The 21,853-nt window shown below is 36.8% G+C and overlaps 1 protein-coding gene across 1 annotated transcript in view; it reads left to right on the top strand.

Moving 5' to 3' along the window:
- Positions 1-21,853, top strand: part of RYR2 (ryanodine receptor 2) — a 736,030-nt gene that overhangs the window by 292,197 nt on the left and 421,980 nt on the right. The window contains exons 5-7 of the mRNA XM_064594590.1: positions 7,865-7,879; positions 15,104-15,178; positions 19,014-19,092. Coding sequence (XP_064450660.1) covers positions 7,865-7,879; positions 15,104-15,178; positions 19,014-19,092 — 169 coding nt within the window. The remainder of the gene's footprint in view (positions 1-7,864; positions 7,880-15,103; positions 15,179-19,013; positions 19,093-21,853) is intronic.

Below are 21,853 nucleotides of genomic sequence, written 5' to 3'. Positions count from 1 at the left end.
CTGATGTTCCTGATCCACTTTTTTCCAGAGCATGCAAAGCAGGGAGGCGCATATTGTATTATTTCCATTGTTGTATTATTTTGTTTTTATTTGCTCTGTGACTTAATAGGATGACTTTTTAAAGACTGGCTTAACTGATGGGCTTCATTTTTATTATTTTTCCTGATTGTGGGATCTGATTTTCTCGATATTCTCCATATTGTGAACATTTTGCTACCTTTTCAGGAGGCTTTCAGTGCTGTTTCCCAAATGAGTGCATGTTCACCTCTTTTTGTGGATCTTGGTTCTTTTGCACTTACTATATCCCTTTATACTCATGGAAACTTTTTTTTTTTTAATAAGTGACCATTTCCATGATGATGACACCTATATATTGATTTTGAGAACTACTGCTTCAATATTATATTTCTGGCGATAATTTAAATTCATTATCTATTCATAGCTAAACTATTCCTAATTTTGTTCAATTTGTTTTTGTTTTGAAATTTCTTATCTTCTGTGCCTGTAGTTAAAATTCTAATCCAGGCTTCACATTGTTCTTGTCTTGGGAATGAAATCCTGTTTCTCAGAACATGTTTGTCACCTTTTTGGGTCCCCCGGCAATATCAGCCATCCTGAAACAAGTCTCTTTGTCTTTTCTTATCTTTGTACCCCTTCACTTCCATTACACCATTTCTGTTCCATACCTAGATACTTTTTCTTGAACCAACCATTCAAGCCACTTTCAAATCTCCTGGAAATAGGATGTTTGCACAAATAGAAACCCCCTTTGCCATTGTCTGTAAGTATTCCCTCTTTCTTCCTCTGTGTAGCTGGCTACTTTTGATCTGCCTCACTATGTGGCTTTTTCTTATTTTTTTTTAATTTTTTAAAAAATTTATTATGTTATGTTAGTCACCATACAATACATCATTGGTTTTTGATGTGGTGATCCACGATCCATTGTTTTCGTATAACACCCAGTGCTCCATGCAGTACGTGCCCTCCTTAATACCCGTCACCGGGCTAACCAATCCCCCTCCCCCCTCCCCTCTAAAACCCTGTTTGTTTCTCAGGTCCATAGTCTCTCATGGTTCATCTCTCCCTCCAATTCCCCCGCCCCCATTTTTCCCTTCCTTCTCCTAATGTCCTCCATGTTATTCCTTATGTTCCACAAATAAGTGAAACCATATAATTGACTTTCTCTGCTTGACTTATTTCACTTAGCATAATCTCCTCCAGTCCCATCCATGTTGATGTAAAAGTTGGGTATTCATCTTTTCTGATGGCTGAGTAATATTCGCATCTCAAAATTAAGTTTATTTGTAAATCTTTGCAGTAGAGATTTCTTTCTGATTCTGAGAAAGTAATGGAAGTAATATTGAGCTGAAAATCATGCAGTTATGTAGGCTCTCTGTGGATATAATCTCCTTGTCTGTAGGGTCAGAATCTGGACTAGTCCTTTATTGTTCTAAAATATTACCATGATATTAATAATAAAACATTGATGCTGGAATATACTGCCATTTAGGTATCATGTAATTAAAATACCCTTCTGGATTCATTTGAGAAAACTAATAGTCACTATGAGCACATCTCTCAGTAATTTTTAGATTTGAACTCTTTTTTTTTTTTTGAAGACCCGTGTAATTAAAATCTTATGCATTTGTCATTAGAAGTTTGAAATTCTACGATAACAGGTACCTTGAAGGGTAACCAAAAACAAATTAACTCCCTGCCTACCTACCTGCTCCGGGGGGGCCTTGTTCTCCTCTGTCCCATTGGTTAAATTAGGATGGATCCTACAACCTTTCTTATATTCAGACCATGAGACACCCCCGCCAGTCATTTCAAGTCACAAAAGTCTCATTTTGGTAATTAAATCGCCCAATCCTGTGTAATAGGTGAAGTCTGAAGTTAGTGCAAGTTACTTGTCTTGGGGCCCAGTCTAGGCCTGGAGGGGAAAGGGCTGTGGGAAGCTGCCTCTCACTTCATGCTGCCGGGTTCCTCACACCTCTGCCCCTCGTCCAGAGCTCCTGCCCCTCTCAGGGTGTAGTGGGAACATGGGAGAAGAGGAGAGTTGGCAGGAAGTCTTGATAGCAGTGCTGTTCATCAAGCTTGTTGGGTGTTAAAGCTGACATGCTTTGGGGGGCACTTGGGAGGGTTTTCTGGGGCATGCCCATCCCCCAGAAATCTGACCTGTGGTTCTCTTGCTGCAGCCACTGGTCCCCCAGCTGGTCGGTGGTGATGACTGCCTTGTCCTACGGTCTCTTGGGGGCATTACACACATTCTCCAGGCTGCCTCTTTCTAGGACGGCCGGTCTGCTTGTTTGCAGCAAGCCACCTCCCAGTGGCAGCCCTGCCCTCTGCTGCCACAGCCTACTTAGCCTGTCTCTTCATCTTGATCTTCAGGCACAGTCAGATGCTGGTCTCTAGTGTCCTGCATCCTAAGGACACAGGTGTCCCTGAAACCACTCTTGCTAGGGCAAGCTTGGGTGCAGGGGAGAGCAGGACTATGAGCCTACCAAAACCTCCCTCCCAGAAATATCTCTTTGCTCTCCATCTGCTTCTGGAAGACCAGAACTGGGGGTCAGCCAAGGGCAGCAAGTGGATTTTCAGCCACCCGCTTTGTGTTCCTGCTTAGGTGGTATAACAGTGTGGTTTAGAATGTGGCAGTACTTGCCATGACTTTGTTCTGAGACAGGTGTCCTATTTTAACACTGTTATGCTTATCTGTGTAGTACACTTAACAACCCCAGATGAAGACCTTTAGGAGCATTCTAAAACTTAAATATATATGGTAATTAAGATGGCTTCTTTATGAATTTTCTGAAAGCATGATTCTGGATAGTTTCATCCAAGGTCAATCAATCAGTCTTAATCAATCTCTTCCTCCCTCCCTCCCTTCCTCTCTCCACTTGTTTCCCAGTGTCTCTTTGAGCATCTTTGAGTGTTTTGCGTTTGATCATGAGCCTACTGAGTAATCAAATTCTGCTCTTCATGCACCAAGGGAGAATAATGTTGGTGAGTCCTGGATTAACAGGTGATTGATCGCCTCTTCTTTTCCTCTACTCCACCCCAGCCTTCTGGCACCCCTAACCCATAGCTTTGGTCTCTAACATGGGGCCTGGGATTGCAGGTCACAGGTGGAGTTTGGGGAGAAGGGGTGGAAAAGATTGTGATATTTTTATATGTGAAGCATTGTCTATAGACCAAATGAGGTCTCATATATTTACTTGCTCTTTTCAAGAATACATTGATGCTGTTGTAATTGTTAAAATACAGAATTCTTTCAAATGTTCCTAACTCAGTAACAGTTTTTTTTTTTTTTAAATAATGTGTTTTCATGTGCAAGTGCTATTATGTGAAGGGTCTGTGAAATGCTTTCATGTTATCAAGGTTCGTTCATGTTTGAAATGATTTGGAAAAAAAAAATAGAATCTTCTCTATCTTGATATACAAGGTGGTCTGAGTATAGGTGAGGCTTTATGTATAATCAGGTCATTATGACCCATATATTCTGTGTAGAGATGAATTTTTTGTTTTTGATTTAAGAAATCTTTTTCACAAGACAAGCTATGCAAAGACGAGAGCTCTAAATCGTTCTTCTACTTCATATTTTGGATGTTCATGCAGCTCAGTGATTTACAAATGTGTGTCTGAGAGAGAAAATGGGAGGATTTATAGTAGCTTATCAGCTTATTATTATTTCTCTTATCCTTCTCAAGAAGAACTAGATAATTCCACACATGTATATATATATATATGTCAAATCCATTACACTCAAAAGAAAAGGCAGTCCATTTAAACCCTGCCTAGACAGAGTTGTTGATAGGTTAAAAATGACAACATTACTACCGACCTGCCCCCCAAAATATAATGAATTCTTTAAAAGATACCAGCACGCACATATCACTAGGTGCCAGGGATCGTCATTAACAGGAGCAATGCGAGGGCATAGCCACGGGACCTATCATTACAGGTACCATTGCTCTTTCATGGGCTGGAAGCTGAGCTCCTTTTAGATGCTTTCTGGGCCTACAGTCAACATGTCTGTCCATCAGTTCAGTCTTGGTTATTTTTAGTGGGGAATCCCTAGAAAGTTAAGCATTTGCATACGATGTTGTCATCATAAGGGAAGTAGTTGAGAGTTTTGTTTTTACAAATGTATAACCATATATCCTAGTAGATAGTCTATCTTGATACACACTTGGAACTTGGAGTTTTTACTCTTAAACTTCTTTCATTCCCTGAAATATGTTGGGAACATTATTACCTTAAAACAGCCACCAATATGGATGGGCCTAGAGGGTATTATGATAAGTGAAGTAAGTCAGACAGAGAAAGATACATACTGTATCATTTCACTTATATGTGGAATCTGAAAAACAAAACAGATGAACGAACAACAACAATAACAAAAACCAGAAATAGACTCATAAATGCAGAGAACAAACTAGTGGCCAGAGGGGAGGTTGGGGGGGTGGGGTGGTGGGTGAAATAGGTGAAAGGGATTAAGAGATACAGACTTTCAGTTATAAAATAACTGAAATAGCATAACATAGGGGATATAGTCAGCAATATTATAGTAACGTATGGTGATTATACTTACTGTGGGGATCATCGAGTAATGTATAGATTGTCGGATGAATATATTGTACACCTGAAAATAATATAACATTGCATGTCAGTTAGACTTCAGTAAAAAAGAAACATCCACCAATAACCCCAAGTCTTTGGTGGTGAAATAACTTTTTTTTCTCGACATAATGAAGTTTATCAGATGGATCCTCACTCACAAATTAGAGGTTACCAGTTGGAAGATTATGGAGAAATTTTAGGATTTTGAGACATGGAGAGAAAAGGTGACCCATGAGGTGAAATTCGATGGATAGCTTGTGTGCAGGGTAGGACATTCTGTCCCCCTAATGGAAACTTCGTTTTAAAAGGACTCCTGAGTCAAAATTTTGCCTTAGTCTCTTAGATTGTTGTATTGGCTAACTCTCCTTAGCAACAAGGCCCCAAATTTTTATTTTGTGCTAATTCTATATCTATATAACTTTTAAAAAGGCATTTCAGAAAGGTTCTTTTAAAACTTCTGAAACAGGTCCATATACAGAAGTATTAATTTTTTTTAATCAACTGTCATTTCACAAAACTGAAATAACAGTTTAAAAAACTCAAGGTTGAACTGAAAGGTCTAATTATGGTAGAGGAGCTTTTTACGTCACCTGAATCACCGTTTCTTTATACCAGCAACAGTTTGAATGTAATTATGCATTCTCTTGATGTCCAGTGTTTGATTACAATTTTCAGAGTGGAGTATTGCTATCTGATTTGTTTTTCTACTCATGATCATTTGCATATGCTAAGAAAATCCCTAAGGTCTTTCTGACGTGCTAGATCAAATGACATACTTTTCTAGACCAAAGACTATTCTGCTTCAGTTTGCCATCCGTTAGATCCCCGGGGCCATCTTTGTTGGAGTTAAAGCGTAAGAAGCACTATTCCTCTTGCTGGTTCCTGTTCATTTTGCATAATGCCTGGTATGCTTCCAACTCTTGCTCACATTCGAAGCTTCATCCGACTGCCAGTCTGAAGTAATTACACTGAACCGGGGACACTGAGCTATAGCTGCTTGCAATTTCACCCTGAAGAACTAAAATCTCCCCCTTTGGGTTTCATCCTCCTCCAGTCTCTTCTTAGACAGAAAGCAGTGTCAATCCATGTTGGTGCCTGGACTCTTAATTGTGTTTATAGTCCTGCACTTCTGTATCTCATCTAATAGAATTTTAGCTTTTATCTAATTATCTTTCCATGAGGGAAATAAATAAGTGTAAACTTGTAAGCATAAGGTGATATTCTTAACCTACATCAAAACTATTCTCTTCAATATTTATCTTTATGCCTGGGTTTCTTTTTTTTTTTAATCATTGCCAGCAATGTTTAAAGGATTTTTGGTACTTTTTCTGTTGCTTTTTATCATACCCATACAGTGTTTATATTGAGATTAAAATAACATATTTATCCTTTTTGTTTTAATGTATCTTGCTTTCTTTTTTGCCCTTGAATGATCTGTTTTGAATTTCTTACCTACCCTTTTGTTATCGCTAGAACTTAAGCCAAATGGACCAACAGATGATTTGTACAAATAGCTAGTGTTAGTAACACCACAAATCACGTTTTTGATTATCTTTTAATAATGTGAGTCTATTACATCTGCTCTTCTTTCTCATTCTAGAGATGGATATTTTGGCCTTTGCTAATTTTCAGTTTTTGTTCTCTTTTACCCTATATCTGGATTATTCTCTCCTGTGACTTGCCCTTCTTGAAGTGAGACACAACTTAGAACTTGTGACTAGCAGACCTGGGACTGCTCTGACCGTTCTTGTTTCTATTTACTACAATCCTGAAGTAGTTTAACCTTAGATAACTGACAAAATTGGCTGAGAACTTTCTTAAGGAAAAATCTCCAAAACCTAGATCAATTAAAAAAATAAAAATCTCATGAATAAGGTATCTGTCATAAACCGTGATCTGTAGCAAAATTTTGGGTTTTTGTTTTTGCTTTGAATTAAGGCTGAAAAATGATTTTTTCCTAATTCCTCAGGTAGTGATAGTATATATCACCAGAGATCACATTTAGGATGACTGGTCAGTTTCATCATGGAAAATAAGTTTTCTGATATCATTTACCATTGATATCACAACAGTGTAAGCAAACAGCCTATATTTTTAAAGCTAAGAATGAAATGGGTCTTTACACTTTTTCCTTAAAAATTATAGAAGTACAGGGGCACCTGGCTGGCTCAGTCAGAAGAGCATGCAACTCTTGATCTCGGGGTTGAGAGTTTGAGCCCCAGGTTGGGTGTAGAGATTACTTAAATAAAACTTTAACCAAATTATAATATTAAAAATAAAAAAAAAAAACCCAGTCACAGTAGAGTTGCCATTTAGTTATATATAAATTACTATGCGTGTATGTTTCAGGAACATTACTGTGGTATTTACAAATACCTATTTTAGAAAACTTCCCCTTGCTGTTTTCTCTAAAATGAATGTAAGTATGTGTATCTTTTCTCTGTGGGGCTTACATGCCGTGACAACTAAATTTAACCCTAAGTTTGGAAATATAATATCATTTTTCCTTCTTAGCTCTTTCTCATCTGTGTACTCTTTTTAAGAAGAGGGAGTCAAACGCTATGGGTCTAAAGGAAAATGAAGAAATGCCATGTGCATATTATGTTTTGTAGAAGCAAAAAAGAGCTGTTATAATATATGTAAATCATGAAAAGAGGCTGTGTCATTTTAAGGGAAAAAGAAAAGTTTTTGTGATTTTTCTTTGAAATTCACATCTCACAATATGTAGTGTGTGGGACTTGCTTACTGTTAATTTGCATGAAATATGAGCAGCTTATCACAGCATTTTAGTTTACAATTCACGTTACCTGTTTCTAATGCACTGTTTTTATTAAACTTTGTTGGGTTGCTGTTTATATCACGGCATTTTTATGCAAAAAATGAAATAAAAAAATTTAAAGCATTTTCAGAGTGTAATTTTTGAGATTTTACCTTTGGTTATTTTTTCTGCTTAGCTATGTTGTAAATTGAATCAGGCATTAAAGTAAAGGAGCATGTTTTCACAGAAATAGGAAAAACTAATGTAAAGACATTTTTAAAGAGAGTTTTGCTTGCTACACCTTTTCTCTAGCATGTAGTTGGTACTAAATTTTCTTGTGACACCACAGTGAATGTGGTTTTTTATGCTTCTGTTGTTCACATAACTCCATTTTGAACAGTGGAATCTTTATAAATAAGAGCTATTTTAAAATCTTTGAAATAATGTATATTTAATATTTTCTCTCTTTTCCTTATGCCCCTACAGAAATTCATGATGAAGGTAAGACACTGGATCATCTGTTAATGTATATAATACTTTGTGCGTTTTAAGTTTGGTTACATGTATTTATTTTTGAATTCATGGCACTTTTGTTCACATTTTCAAGTTTTTAAAATTTAAATCAGGAGCACCTGGGTGGCTCAGATGGTTAAGCATCTGCCTTCGGCTCAGGTCATGATCCCAGTGGTCTGGGATCGAGCCCCACATCAGGCTCCCTGCTCAGTGTAGAGCCTGCTTCTCCCTCTCCCTCTCTCTCTCCCTCTGCCATTCCCTCTGCTTGTGCTCTCTGGCTCTATCTCTCTGTCAAATAAATAAAAAAAAAAATCTTAAAAAATAAAAATTTAAATCAAACTTTGGAACTTGTAAATTTAAATAAATCACGCATTTAGATTTGACAGCTTAATGAAAGACGTTTGATATCTTGGGTCATATTGTAACATATTGTTTTATTTAGCCAATGTTAGGAATTTCTCCTGTTAAAACATAAATTTTTTTTCAACAGCTTTCCTTCAGAGTTTTCACTCTGTGGCAGGGAGCACCTGGGTGGCTTAGTCGCTTAGGGATCTGACTCTTGACCTCAGCTCAGGTCTTGATCTCAGGGTTGTGAGTTCGAGCCCCACCTTGGGCCCTGCATTGGGCGTGGAGTCTACTTAAAAATTAAAAAAAAAAAAAAAAAAAAAGAATTTTTCACTTGGAATTATACTGACTGTTTTGTTTTTAAGCTGTCTTGCATGAATACAGTAGGAGATTTGTACTCTGGGAAATTAGAAGAGGCACCAAGAAGCTATTATCAAAATACCTACTCTGGGAGAAGTGAAAATAATTTAACTCCTTTTCATTTCTTAACCAAATTAGAAAAATGGAAAGGTTTTAAAAGGAGATAAGCTCAAAGAGGAGAGTAGAGTACATGGTCATGTTATTGAAGAAAATATGCAGGTAAAGAAGGGGAAGAGCAGAATGTCATTCTTTTGAGACATAAACTAGAAATTTTTTTGGTTTCATTTTTACGTACCTATCCTATCTCTCATATTTCATTCATGAAATTTAATTTTTTTTATTCTAAAAGCCAAGAAACAACATATAGAGAAACTTACTGTATTCACTTAGCAAAGGCTTAAGATAATTAAAAAATTCAAAGGAATATCATTTAAAAAGATACAAACTATGAGACCTGTTAAATCAAAATTCTGGATGTAGATTAAAAAGGTGGACTCAAATAAATAAAATCTTTTAAAAAATAAACAAAAAGGTGGCATGTAAAAAAGGAAGCAAAGTGTTCGTGTCCGTGCATGGAGTTACTTAGCTAAGTCTATCATTCATATTTTCCAATACTCTGAACCAGGAGCATTATGAGGTCCTGCCAACTGGACCTCTTCATGAACATTAGGAATTTGACAGTTTGGATGGGATGACAGAGCAGAGCCTTCTTTGAAGCCAGCTGTCAGCAAGGACACGACATTTTCCAAAATTTCAAATAACTACAGCTATTAGTTTTCAGTAGAAGATACTAATTATAACATTGGGGGGAGAGATCATTAACCACTTAAACATCGTGAAACAAGCATTTTAATTGTGAAAATGGTATAAATAGCAGTAAAACCTGCCTATGCAAATATTAATACCTAGCTAATGAAATTGGGTTTGAAAAATTTAGTTTTTCTTACCACTTCTGCATTTACTGTACTCCTTTTATCATCTTGCCATCTTATCACATCAATCCCTTATCCAGTGCCATATCTACTTTCCCTTAGACGAGGGTGAATGGAATAGTTACCTGAAACTTCTGTTCCAAGCTCTTTCATGAGAGCAGGTTCATATAAAAATCAATGCAAACAGCAAGATGATGTGCAGAATCAATTTAAACCAGGTAGCATACCTAAAATAATTTAATTACGCTCTAATTCCTTTTAACTGCAAAGCCAGAAGCCCAGTGGTTTATTATCTTAGCTGTATTGGATGATCTTGGAAAGGTTAGGATCTGAGCAGAGGGTATATGCATGAAATTATAGTAATTTAAGCCACTTAAAAGGGAAAAGATGCTGAATTTTCTTCAGCTGTCACCTTTCAATCATGATTTGCTTTGGGTTTCATACCTGGACAGGCATCATTTAACCTCCTAGAACCAGACAGATGCTTCCTTGTGGCGGGAACCCATTTCTGCTCTTGGCACAATGGTCAATCAATACTGTCATAGACCTTAGATCTGCCCCACTTCAGAGGCTTTTGGTTAAGACCCCATCAGAAGTAAGCCATCCAGTGCCATTTCAACTGGCTTTGTCAGACATGTTTATTTTGCACTGAAGCCAGATTTCTCATTAAGTATTACAGTCATCCTGTGAATCTGTTGTGTGGTTTACTATTAAAGATGGCAGGACTGTGAATATCTCCGGCTGCTTGCAGACCCATAGGTCGACCAGAATACCAGGCTCCGTAACTCCTTGCGGCTCTGGTTGATCTTGAGCCATTCCCATTTGTGTTTTTCTCAGATGATTTGAAAGCTTAAGCATGGAGATATTTTTCTATTTTCCTCCCTGGAATAACTCATTTCTCAAGTTTTACTATTAGTATTTGAAGGTAAACTGAAAAGCTTCTCTGCTTAAATATCTGAACACAATGCAAGACGTTCTCTAATGCAAATTTCTTATCCTTGTTGTCTGTTGTTTTAAATTTTGGCAGCTTAGCTAAGTATTACCTGCAGTAATAAATTCTTGTTAAGATTTCATTGTTTTATTTCTAAAATGGCATGTTGTGTCATAGCAGTCAAGGGCTATGGAGAATTTCTATAGTATGTTTGCATAATAAGGGCCTGGAATTATGAGAAATGTCCTCTATTTGTTAACATAACATTTCTGTACAGAAAAGACTAGAAAAACAGAAAACTTAAAATATTTAGATATTATGTGATTAGTAAATTAGTTTTAAAAGCAGCCATACAAGTGACATGTTAATAAGCCAGTATATAACACACATATTTAAAGAACAGAGCTAAAAAAAAAAAAAAAAAACCCAAACCACAGAAACACAGTGCCAATAATTTTTATGTGCATATAAACGCCTTTAGTTTATCTTAGTCATTGCTATTACGGTTTTATGTTTTATACTTTTCTGCTCTTACATTTTAAGTTCTTTTTTTAATTTTTATTATTTTTAAAGATTTTATTTATTTATTTGAGAGAGAATGAGAGACAGAGAGCACGAAAGGGAAGAGGGCAGAGGGAGAAGCAGACCCCCCGCTGAGCAGGGAGCCCGATGCGGGACTCGATCCCGGGACTCCAGGATCATGACCTGAGCCAAAGGCAGTCGCTTAACCAACTGAGCCACCCAGGCACCCACATTTTAAGTTCTAATAGTAATAATTCAGATGTAGTTACAGTGATCCAATTTGTCCCCCTTCCCACAGAGAATAACAGATGAATACATTATATGCCCATCGACTGCATATTGTTCTAAATAAACGTAAATGTAGACGCATTTACATCAGAGCTTTCAGTTATAATATGGGTCTCCTAACTGGACATCTTTGGCAAGATCCTGGCAAGCTAGAGGCGTATGAATGCTTATTAATACTAAACTGATATTAAGATAATTTGTGTAAAACGAGGCTGGTTTAGAATACATACAGCAGTGTTGCTTAGACTGTGTTTGAATGTATTCTGGACTCTTTTATCCACTTACAGCTCATGAGCTCTTGTTCTTTTTACACTGCTGTGTATCATTAACCCTGTCAGTTTATTTCAGGGGTAAGGGGCCAAACCCACACACACCAAAAACACGTTTTTAACTGATAATTTCAAAAAGTCAAATTTTACCTTCTAATAACTGATGCTTAGTTCTCCAGCATCCAAAATTCGGAGAGAGTTTGGGGATGACAGTTGTTAATGTTTTTGTTGTTGTTGTTTTCCCTAAGAGGGCAGCAGCTCCTTCACGTAGACCCCACATCTATAGGAGACCCCATAAGCTAGCAGAGGCTGACTTCCAGATCCTGGTTCTGCCTGGGGCCAGCTCACTAACCAACAGCACAGGCTCTAGCAAATGGGCAGAGCTGGGGCACTGTGGATTGACAGCTACATTTTCAGGGACAGGTGGGGCCTAAGTCACACTTGGAAATGTACCTCAAGGGCATATCAATTTCAGGTAATATTGTACGAAAAGGATCTGAAAATCCATCATGTAGTTGGAGGCATTAAGAAACATTCCATTATTTGTATGTTAATGCTTTAACTTCATTTTCTTTGCTGTTAGTGTGCAAATATTTGAAGGAAACTACATGGGATCCAGTATATAATTGTTGAGTGAATAAATAATTTTGGTTTTCAGAGAAAACGTTGATCCTCAATGCGGAAGAAGATATAATGTGAGCTTGTTACGCATGATACCCTTGGCATCAGGTTATCATACCTCTCAGACAGTAGCCTTCGAATAAATACTTTTTGAATGAATAGGACAGAGTGTTTCTTTCCTAGAATACTTACTGGAGAATTAGCAGGATTAGTTAAAATATAGATGGCATTAGTGTGAGTTGAAAGTGTATTCACCTTACATAAAATTTAATTTTCTACTTTTTTTGAATTGGGACAGTTGAAAGCTCTGCTTACTTTACCCATGTGTTAACAGTTAAAATGTTAACTTCAAAAAATGCCAAGATTATCTTTTCCTGTGTGTGATCTTGAAAGGCAGGCCAGCCTTGAGCTTCCTGCTCCATGAGCTTGATTATCTCCTATCTAGTTGGTCCTAGTGGGATTCTCATAGCATAATACCGTCATATAGCTGAGTACTTATAGATTTAGGTTTGGGGGGCTAAAGGGAAAATGGACCTTTGTTCCAGGGTCCTGAATTACAACTGCTTCTGATACATCACCCAGCAGTGATTATCTTTTTTTCATTGAAATTGCTCTGGGGAGTCCAACAGTCCACACGAGGCACAATGTTGTAGAATCTTGAAGGTATAACCCTAGAACTGGCTACCAGAAGTTCCCTACAGCAAAGGAAGTCCCTAAATATTTGCTCACTTCAATCAAAGCAAGGAGCAGGCCAAATTACCAAAAAAATTAACATGACTGACCAAATCAAAAAAAAACACAGAGAAGAACCAAGGTACATCTTTGGATGCATCTCACATACATAATTTTTTTTTTTTTTTGATAAATGTTTGTTGAATGAACAGGTTATCCAATATGCTCAAGAGTGGAAATTACACATTTTTTTTTTTTTTCTGATTCAGAGCCAGTTAGAGTAGTATCTTTTAAAATGACAAGTTAGAGGAAAAGTATTGTAGACCTTGTGAAAGAAATTGCATTCACTTTGTGTTAAAAAGCTCTCTTAAGGGGTGTCTGGGTGGCTCAGTCATTAAGTGTCTGCCTTCGGCTCAGGTCACAATCCCAGGGTCCTGGGATTGAGCCCCGCATCGATCTCCCTGCTCCGCGGGAAGCCTGCTTCTCCCTCTCTCACTCCCCCGGCTTGTGCTCTCTCTCTGGCTCTCTCTCTCTCTCTGTCAAATAAATAAAATCTTAAAAAAAAATGCTCTCTTAGGTAACAAAGTTAATTTATTGTGGGTTATCTGCATACTTTTACGGGTGTTCTATTAAAACTAAATCTGTGGATCCAGTGGTATGTAAAATGATTTGTAAATATTCTTTTATCATGTTATTAAGTGAAAAAAAAAAAACTAAATCTGTGGAATAAGTTTGTATTTAAGTAGTGAGGAAACCTATAGTGTAAATATCTGTGATTGTCTAACTGTGTAAAATCTATAGTTGAAAGAAAATTCAGACACTATGACACTACAATATCTGTGTTAGCTTAACCGATTTGAATATTTATATATGTATGTGTGTGCATGTTTGTGTGTGTGTGTGTGTATACACACATACATACATACTATATGTATGTGAACTCTATAGGCAAAGCTTTAGAATAAAAGGAGCACTTAACGCTTTTGGGTTAAATCTAAAGCCTTGTCCTTCATTTCTAAAAAGTCTTGTTTTAATTGGTATGACTGTCGAGTGTTATGCAAGTTCAGTATTTTATGGCTCTGGAGCCCACATCTGGTTTGAAAAGGTAAGCTCCTATCAAAGTGATCCAAATCAGACAAGGTGAATAAAATTGTTCTTAGCCACACTAAATCAAACATATTAAAAAAAAAATGAAAGTACTTTTTAAAGAGGGCCTCGTTCTGAGGAGGAATATGATTTTGCAAAGTAGATTTTTCCCTTTTACTCTCAGTGTATGAGAAAAGTGATTCTCCTTTTTTAAAAGCAGTTTTTCTTATTGGAAGACCTTTCCATTACCTGTTTTAAGAACGGTTTTGAGGTCTTTTAAACATAACATGTAAATAAAGTTATTTTTAGAAATTGTATGGAACAATAGTGGGGGGGGATATCTTTTAAGTGGAAAGAGGTATAGTAGTATTAGATATTAATGTGCTTTCTTCACTTCTTAAAGTATACACAAATTAGTATCCTCACTCTTTATCCTAAGCTCTCCTGGTGATTTGTAAGCCTGCTAAAATTTGAGAAGCCTTCCTCTATTTCATATAAAAAAATGTAAACTCTCTTTTTTAAAAAAAGTTGGAGGCCATGAGAAAATTTTAAACCTGGAGATGATTTGATCAATTTTGTGTTTTAGAAAGAGTCATTCATTGAACAGATAATTATCCTTATTGTGTGCTAGGCATTTTGCTAGGAACCTGGGGGAGGATGGTGAATAAAGTACCATAGTCCCTACCCAATGCAGATCATAATATAATGGGGAATACAATAAATAAGCATGAAAAAATAATTACAAATTATGACTAGTTGCCAAAATCAAGATCCTTCTTTGAGGACCAGATCAACTGCCAACCCCACGTAGAGATTTCCTTGATAGCCTTATTCCAATTTAAATATTCTTTCGACAGAACTTTGCTTAGTTTTACTTTGTTCTTTCCTATTCAACTTTTTCTTGATAACAAGAGAGTATCGGGCACCTGGGTGGCTCAGTTGGTTAAGCGACTGCCTTCGGCTCAGGTCCTGATCCTGGAGTCCCTGGATCGAGTCCCGCATCGGGCTCCCTGCTCGGCAGGGAGCCTGCTTCTCCCTCTGACCCTCCCCCCTCTCATGTGCTCTCTCTCATTCTCTCTCTCTCAAATAAATAAATAAAATCTTTAAAAAAAAAAGAGTATCTTACTGACTGTTAAGCTTACTCTTTTTTTTTTTTTCTTGTTGACCCTTTCGTTTCTCTCCACAGACTGCTCAAGGTGGCGGTCATCGGACACTCCTCTATGGACATGCCATACTGCTACGTCATTCCTACAGCGGCATGGTGAGTATGCATTTTGGTATCATCTCTTAGACATATGCCATCAGGAAGTGTTGGTAATAGCTTTTCTACTGATGGTATTATGAGTTCTGTAATTGCATGTGTTCTTTAATATCTTTGTACTCTGTTTAATTTTCTCATTTATAAAATAAGAGTTAGCTTAGATGACCTGGAAGTCCTTCAGTTCTATCATTTGGGACTCCTATTTTTTAGTCTCTTTTAATAGACTAGTTTTAGGAGGAAATAGGTGTGAGAGCCAAGAAATATTTCTCATTTCTGATTATTTTTAAACAGTTTAAACAGTTCATTTATTAGAAAAATGACTTATTAGATTAAGTAAATTAAACAGATAAGATAAAAAAAAGCTATATCCACATGGGTTATCCTTATAGGTATAAATAACCATATACATTTCCATCTATCTAGATATATGTGCACTTCTATATATTTTTATGTTATATAAACGATACATTTCATATATTTTATAAAATATATAAAAATGTCATTCCATTCTTTTAAAAGCTTTATTAAGTTATAAAAGCAGTTCATATTCATTTTATGAAATTTGGAAATTACAGAAGACACAATTCTTCATGATCATGTTAATGAGAGAAAGTGTGGGGACTCCTAAAAAATTGTAACCTTCTCTGTTCTTAATTTTTTTACATGATTGAGATCTTACTACATAACCAAACTTATGTCCTGATTTTTAAAAATATATTATTGTAGCATAAGCATTTTCCACATTATTTAAATTTTTCATCAATATAATTTTTGTGAATACATGATGGCCCAACATTTGAAAGTATAATATAATTGATTATTCCTTTCAGGAAGGAGAGAATTCTGATATTATTTAAATCATTCCAGAACAGGTGACTAAGCATAGCCTCAATATCAATACCCAAAATATATAAAAAATTGTCAATCTTAATCACAAATACCAGTGTGAACATCTGACTTAAAATTCTGGTTAATAGAATTCAAAAGCATAGGAAAAGTATAGGGAAAGTATAGATATGATTTTAATGATGCCTTAATAATATCATTTCTATTAGTGTGCTTCATCATATAAATAGAATCAAATAAGAAAAATTGTGATCATCTTAATAGGTGCTGAAAAACTATTTAATAAAACTCAACATCCATTTCTAATAAAAACTAAGCATTGATGATTAATTTCTCAGTGATAAATGTCAAATCAGTAACCAACATAAATTTTAATTATCAAACACTAAAGTGATTCTTGACAAAACTAACTCAAACAAATAAACAAAAAACAAAAATATCTATTTGACACTGTTCCAGAAATCTTGGCTGACACAGCAAGATAAGAGATAAAATAAGGAATGTACTTTAATAAAGTGGCTGGATACTAGATAAATATATCAATGCAACCTATTTGCATACAGCAGTCATGCATTAAAAATACATGGAAAGAATTCTAATACCAATCAAAACACAAAACTGCATTAAATAATAAACATGAGGGTCTGTTTTTAAGAAAACTCCCTGTACATAGTGGGTTAGGAGCCTGGACTTGGTCAGTAGATCTGGGTTCAGGCTCACTTTCCTATATGCTGTTCAGCCTTGGAGACCATGCTGAACTTCTTTAAACCTGTAATTGCATGTTAACATTTTATTCATTTATTCAATAAATATTATTTAGCACCTACTGTGTGCTAGGCACTGTTCAAGGTGCTGTATATAGTAGTGAAGAAGATCATGTCCTTGTACTCACGGAACTTAATGAACATTTAGTGGAATAATTATATTACTTACATCATAGTTGCTGTGAACATTATTGGAAGAGAAAATGTATGTTAATAGGTACAGTGCCTAGTACTGTAATATTATTGCAAAATATCATGGAACACTTAGTATGGTTAGATCTAAAATCTATAAACCTCAGGTACCACCAAGGGCAGCCTTTCTCAAGGTCAGACTCACGCTTCTATACTGGCTAAGAACATGTTTGGGGACCCTAAAAGTATCTTTTTTATAACCTTGGGAGCCAGTGTTTTGCTGTCAAGAGACAGAAATCGGAATCTCGAGGTGAATTTGATTTTATATCCCCGTGGCACTGACTTCCACTTAATATGTCAACACATCTATCCCCTGATTGGTTCATCTCCTAGCTCCTCACACTCACAGACACCCACTGAGGTGGGTGGACCAATTTCCCAGTAAGAATTTTCTAGGCTTTGCATTATTTGTCCAGTGACTCTGGGAGATCTGGACTTGCTCAGTGCCTGGAATTCGCTCTGAGTACTCTTTGCAGGGCTCCTGTTCTTGCTGATGGTGCCTTGTTTGCTGTAGATGGTAGTGTATCTTGACCTCATGCTACATCCATCCTTGTGTCCTCATTCTTTTTTTTTTTTAATGCCGAGTTTTATTTATTTGTTTTTTATTTTTTAATTAACATATAATGTATTATTTGTTTCATGGGTACAGGTCTGTGATTCATCAGTCTTGCACAACACACAGTGCTACATACCCTCCCCAATGTCCATCACCCAGCCACCCCATCCCTCTCATCCCCCCACCCCCCACTCCAACTCTCAGTTTGTTTCCTGAGATTAAGAGTCTCTTATGGTTTGTCTCCCTCTCTGGTTTCATCTTGTTTCATTTTTTGCCCTCTTCCCCTATGATCCTCTGCTTTTTTTCTTAAATTCCACATTTCAGTGAGATCATATTATAATCATCTTTCTCTGATTGACTTATTTCGCTTAGCATAATACCCTCTAGTTCCATTCACATCGTTGCAAATGGCAAGATTTCTATTTTGATAGCTGTGTAATATTCCAGTGTGTGTGTGCGTGTGTGTGTACAAACACACAAAACACATCTCCTTTATCCAGTCATCTGTTGTTGGACGTCTGGGCTCTTTCCACAGTTTGGCTGTTGTTGACATTGCTGTTATGAACAATGGGGTGCATGTGCCCCTTCTTTTCACTATATCTGTATCTTTGGGGTAAATACCCAGTTGCTGGGTCTTAGGATAGCTCTATTTTTAGCATCTTGAGGAACCTCCCTACTGTTTTCCAGAGTGGCTGCACCAGCTTGCATTCCCACCAACAGTGTAGGAGGGAGGGTTCCCCTTTCTCCGCATCCTCACCAGCTTGTGTCCTCATTCTTAACACCAGTTAACAACATTTTTGAGGTTAGAATGGGGTTAAGGGAGTTGGACTGACAAATGATCTGAAACTTTACGTCCAAGAATATACAGTTAGGGAAACTGAAAGAGGATGGGGAGATCTAAGGAGATGATGGTGTTGCAAGAGTTGAATTGTTCCTGGGGAAACACACATGTGCACACTTGTGGGAACCTCACTGCAGTGAGGTGACATGCTGCACACCAAAATAAATTCCGGATGGATTTCAGAGAGTTACAATTTTAAAAATGAAAACAAAACTAGAAGATGAGAGTTAACAGTTTTCTAATTTCTGTCGGGAAAAAGATTTCCAACAGTTAGATCAGGTTATACTTCTGCTTATGATCATGAATATCCCGTGAAGTGAGAGATGTACAAACATATCCCCAGTAAGGTGTCGTCTTTTACGTCTTTTATCTTCTAGTTTTGTTTTCATTTCCTCAGAACAGATTTCCTCAGTCTTTTGATGAGGGGAAAAAAAAGAGTGCATCTCCTTTAGAACATTGCTCCTAATGAATGCTGTGTAAATGTTTTTTTACCTCCCATGAAGAACCTGGGTTTTGCAGTGAAGCATCCAGATGTGAAGGAAAAGACTGATAGAGCAGAGATTTACTGATAGCAAATTATGTGTCAGAATCAGACTAAAAATGTTCAGTGACAACTACTGATTCTATATCTTTTAGTATCTGTGCTGCCTGTCCACCTCCCGGTCTTCAACTGATAAACTGGCCTTTGATGTTGGCTTGCAAGAGGACACAACAGGTGAGCACCTTGGTCCCTGAAGAGGCTGTGTTCCGAGAGAGCATGGCAGGGATGGGACTGGAAGAAGTCCCAAGACACAAAGATATGTTAGGTAAATGTTCTTATGTGTGGAGTCAGGAAAAAAGAATGCCTTTCTAAGGAAAGTTTTTAGTAGAAGGAGGAAGTGTATATTGTTCCTATTGGTTTGTGATTCCCACGTAATTAGCTGGGTGTTCAAACTATACCTCAAACCCTATTCTTTTTAGTGATTTGGCTAGAAAAACAAAACCTATTATATGCTTTACTGGAAGCTAACCATATTAGTGTGCACTGATCTGTTCATGAAATATAACTGCATATCTCTTTTATCATTTATCTTAAAAATAGTTTGTCTAAAAAATGAAACATACTTAGTGTTAGCATTCAAACAAAAAGATAGAAAATGAAAGTCGGCTTCATTTCTGTGTCCAGAGGGCTACATATCTGTCTGAATACACATGTATTTTTATACTTTGAAACAAAATGTATACATAAACACATTTATCCTCTCAGAGAATCAAAATAGGACTTTTCTGTTACACTTTATACACCTCTGTACAATGTGATTATCTTTTACAATGAATATGCATTACTTGGGAATTAAAAATAAGTAAAAAGACCAAGTAGAAAAAAAGGAGGGCAATAGACCAACTCTTATTAAGTAGTTCCTTTCAGAGGTGGGGTCAAGCTTTGCCCCCACACCTCCCCCCTCTTCCTATTTTTAAAATACTTTCCCAGGGGCACCTGGGTGGCTTGGTCAGTTAAGTGTCTGCCTTTGGCTCAGGCTGTGATCCTGGGGTCCTGGGATGGAGCCCCACATCTGCTGCCTGCTCAGTGGGGAGTCTGCTTCTCCCTCTCCCTCTGCTCCCCCCATCTTATGCTTTCTTTTGCTTGCTCCCTCTCTCTCTCAAATCTCTAAAAAACATACTTTCCCATACTCTAAATTTTTCACAGACAACAAACATAAAGTAATATTCACCAACCTAATTAACTTTTAAGAGACCAGCGCATCCCTATGCATGACAAATTCCAGAATCCTAGGCACCAAAAAGTATGGTTTTCTTTGTTTTTGCTTTTTTTTTAAAAAAGATTTTATTTATTTATTTTAGAGGGAGGGAGAGAGGGGAGGAGAGCAGAAGGAGGGGCAGAAGCAGACTACTTGCTGAGCACGGAGTCCCCTGTGGGGCTCATCCCAGGACCCTGAGATCATGACCTGAGCTGAAACCAAGAGTCAGATGCTTAACCTACTGAGCCACCCAGGTGCCCCAAGATAAATACTGTTTTGATTTTTATTTCATTTTATAGAAGCTCAGTCATTCCTCTTTGTTTTTGCTAGTTGTTAAAAATTTTCTCATTTTGATTTTCAGCAGCAGTTACATGAAAAAGTCTTCAGTTTTCTCTCTCAAAAGGAGTAAAGGACATGCATGATCTATAATTTGTTTTCATACATTGAGATGATTATGTAAGAGTCAAAACAACAAAACAAGGCAGTCCCTCGCCTAAGTCTGATCCCTTTATGCTACAGTTTTCCCCATAGCTTTTTACTTCATCTGAATTGCTGAATTATTAGATTTATTATTTGTTAGGTGCTTGCCTGAATCAGAATTAAACTCATAAGGCAGGTGACTTTTTCTTCCTTGTTTATCGATGTTATCCCCAGCTACTAAAGTAATGATTGACAAATAGTGGTTGCTTTATAAATGTTTGAGTGGATGAATGAAAACTTCCTGCAACTCTAAAAATGTGAATTGAATGAATAATGAAGACTGTGATTTGTCTAAGAAAAGCATCTCAGGGTACATTACATATTGGCTGTATGAATGCTTAAAAAATGTTATTGGATGATTAATTTACCCATTTATGCAAATTGAATTTTTATTTAGTGCCCACAGTATTCTAGTAGGAGCTGGGAAAACCCCAGTGAACAAAATACACAAAGTCCCTGCTCTTACGGAACTTAAATTCTGACATTGGGAAATTAGTGAAGAAGAAAAAATAAGTGTTTAGGGAAAAACAATAAAGCTGGCCAAGGGACAAAATAAGTATTAGATAACAGATACCACTGAAATCTATTTTTGGATAGAACTTACACTTAGATTCTAAAAGGAACTATAAACAGATTGAAGAATTGTTTGCATAAGTTTATATCTTAGCTAATGGGCCTGGAGAATGAATTGATATGTGGCTCATGAGGCTTATGCTTGACTTGTTCTAGAAGAAATGATTTGATTTAATGTGTACCCAGATATTTTTATAATGTATCCTTCTATAGTAGGATTCTCTTATATTTTACCCTTAGGTTAGTGGAAACTACCACATTTTAAAATAAAGAATAAAACAAGGCACAGAATAGTAAAATTTCAGTGACTTTGAATGTATTTTTAATCCGTATCCCCTACACGTACAACATTTTAAAATTGTTATAACAGAACTGTCGCATTACCACACCCCAAGTCCTTTTGAAAATCATGTGCCAGAAAACTAGATGTTAGTACAGAGAGCAATGAACATGTGATTATATAAAGAATGCAGGAAGATCAGCGTGACTGGTAAATTTGACCTTATGGTAGCATAAATAAATAGCCTTTTAAACAATTCTTAGTGGAGGGGGGAGACACCAAAGTTTGCAAAATGCCACAATCGGGTTCCATGAAAAGAATCTTTGCATTTCAGTATGTCTTTATCCTGAGTTAATTTGGCCTAAGTCTTTTGATTTTTGTGGTCTGCGAGATGAACTTGCAGT

The sequence above is a fragment of the Mirounga angustirostris genome, unplaced genomic scaffold (genome assembly GCF_029215605.1).
Source record: "Mirounga angustirostris isolate CCGP_5_RB_7025 unplaced genomic scaffold, mMirAng1.0.hap1 SCAF_6, whole genome shotgun sequence".
Lineage (NCBI taxonomy): Eukaryota > Metazoa > Chordata > Mammalia > Carnivora > Phocidae > Mirounga > Mirounga angustirostris.
Note: the sequence above shows the minus strand (reverse complement) of the source record. Positions and strands in the feature narration are given on the sequence as shown.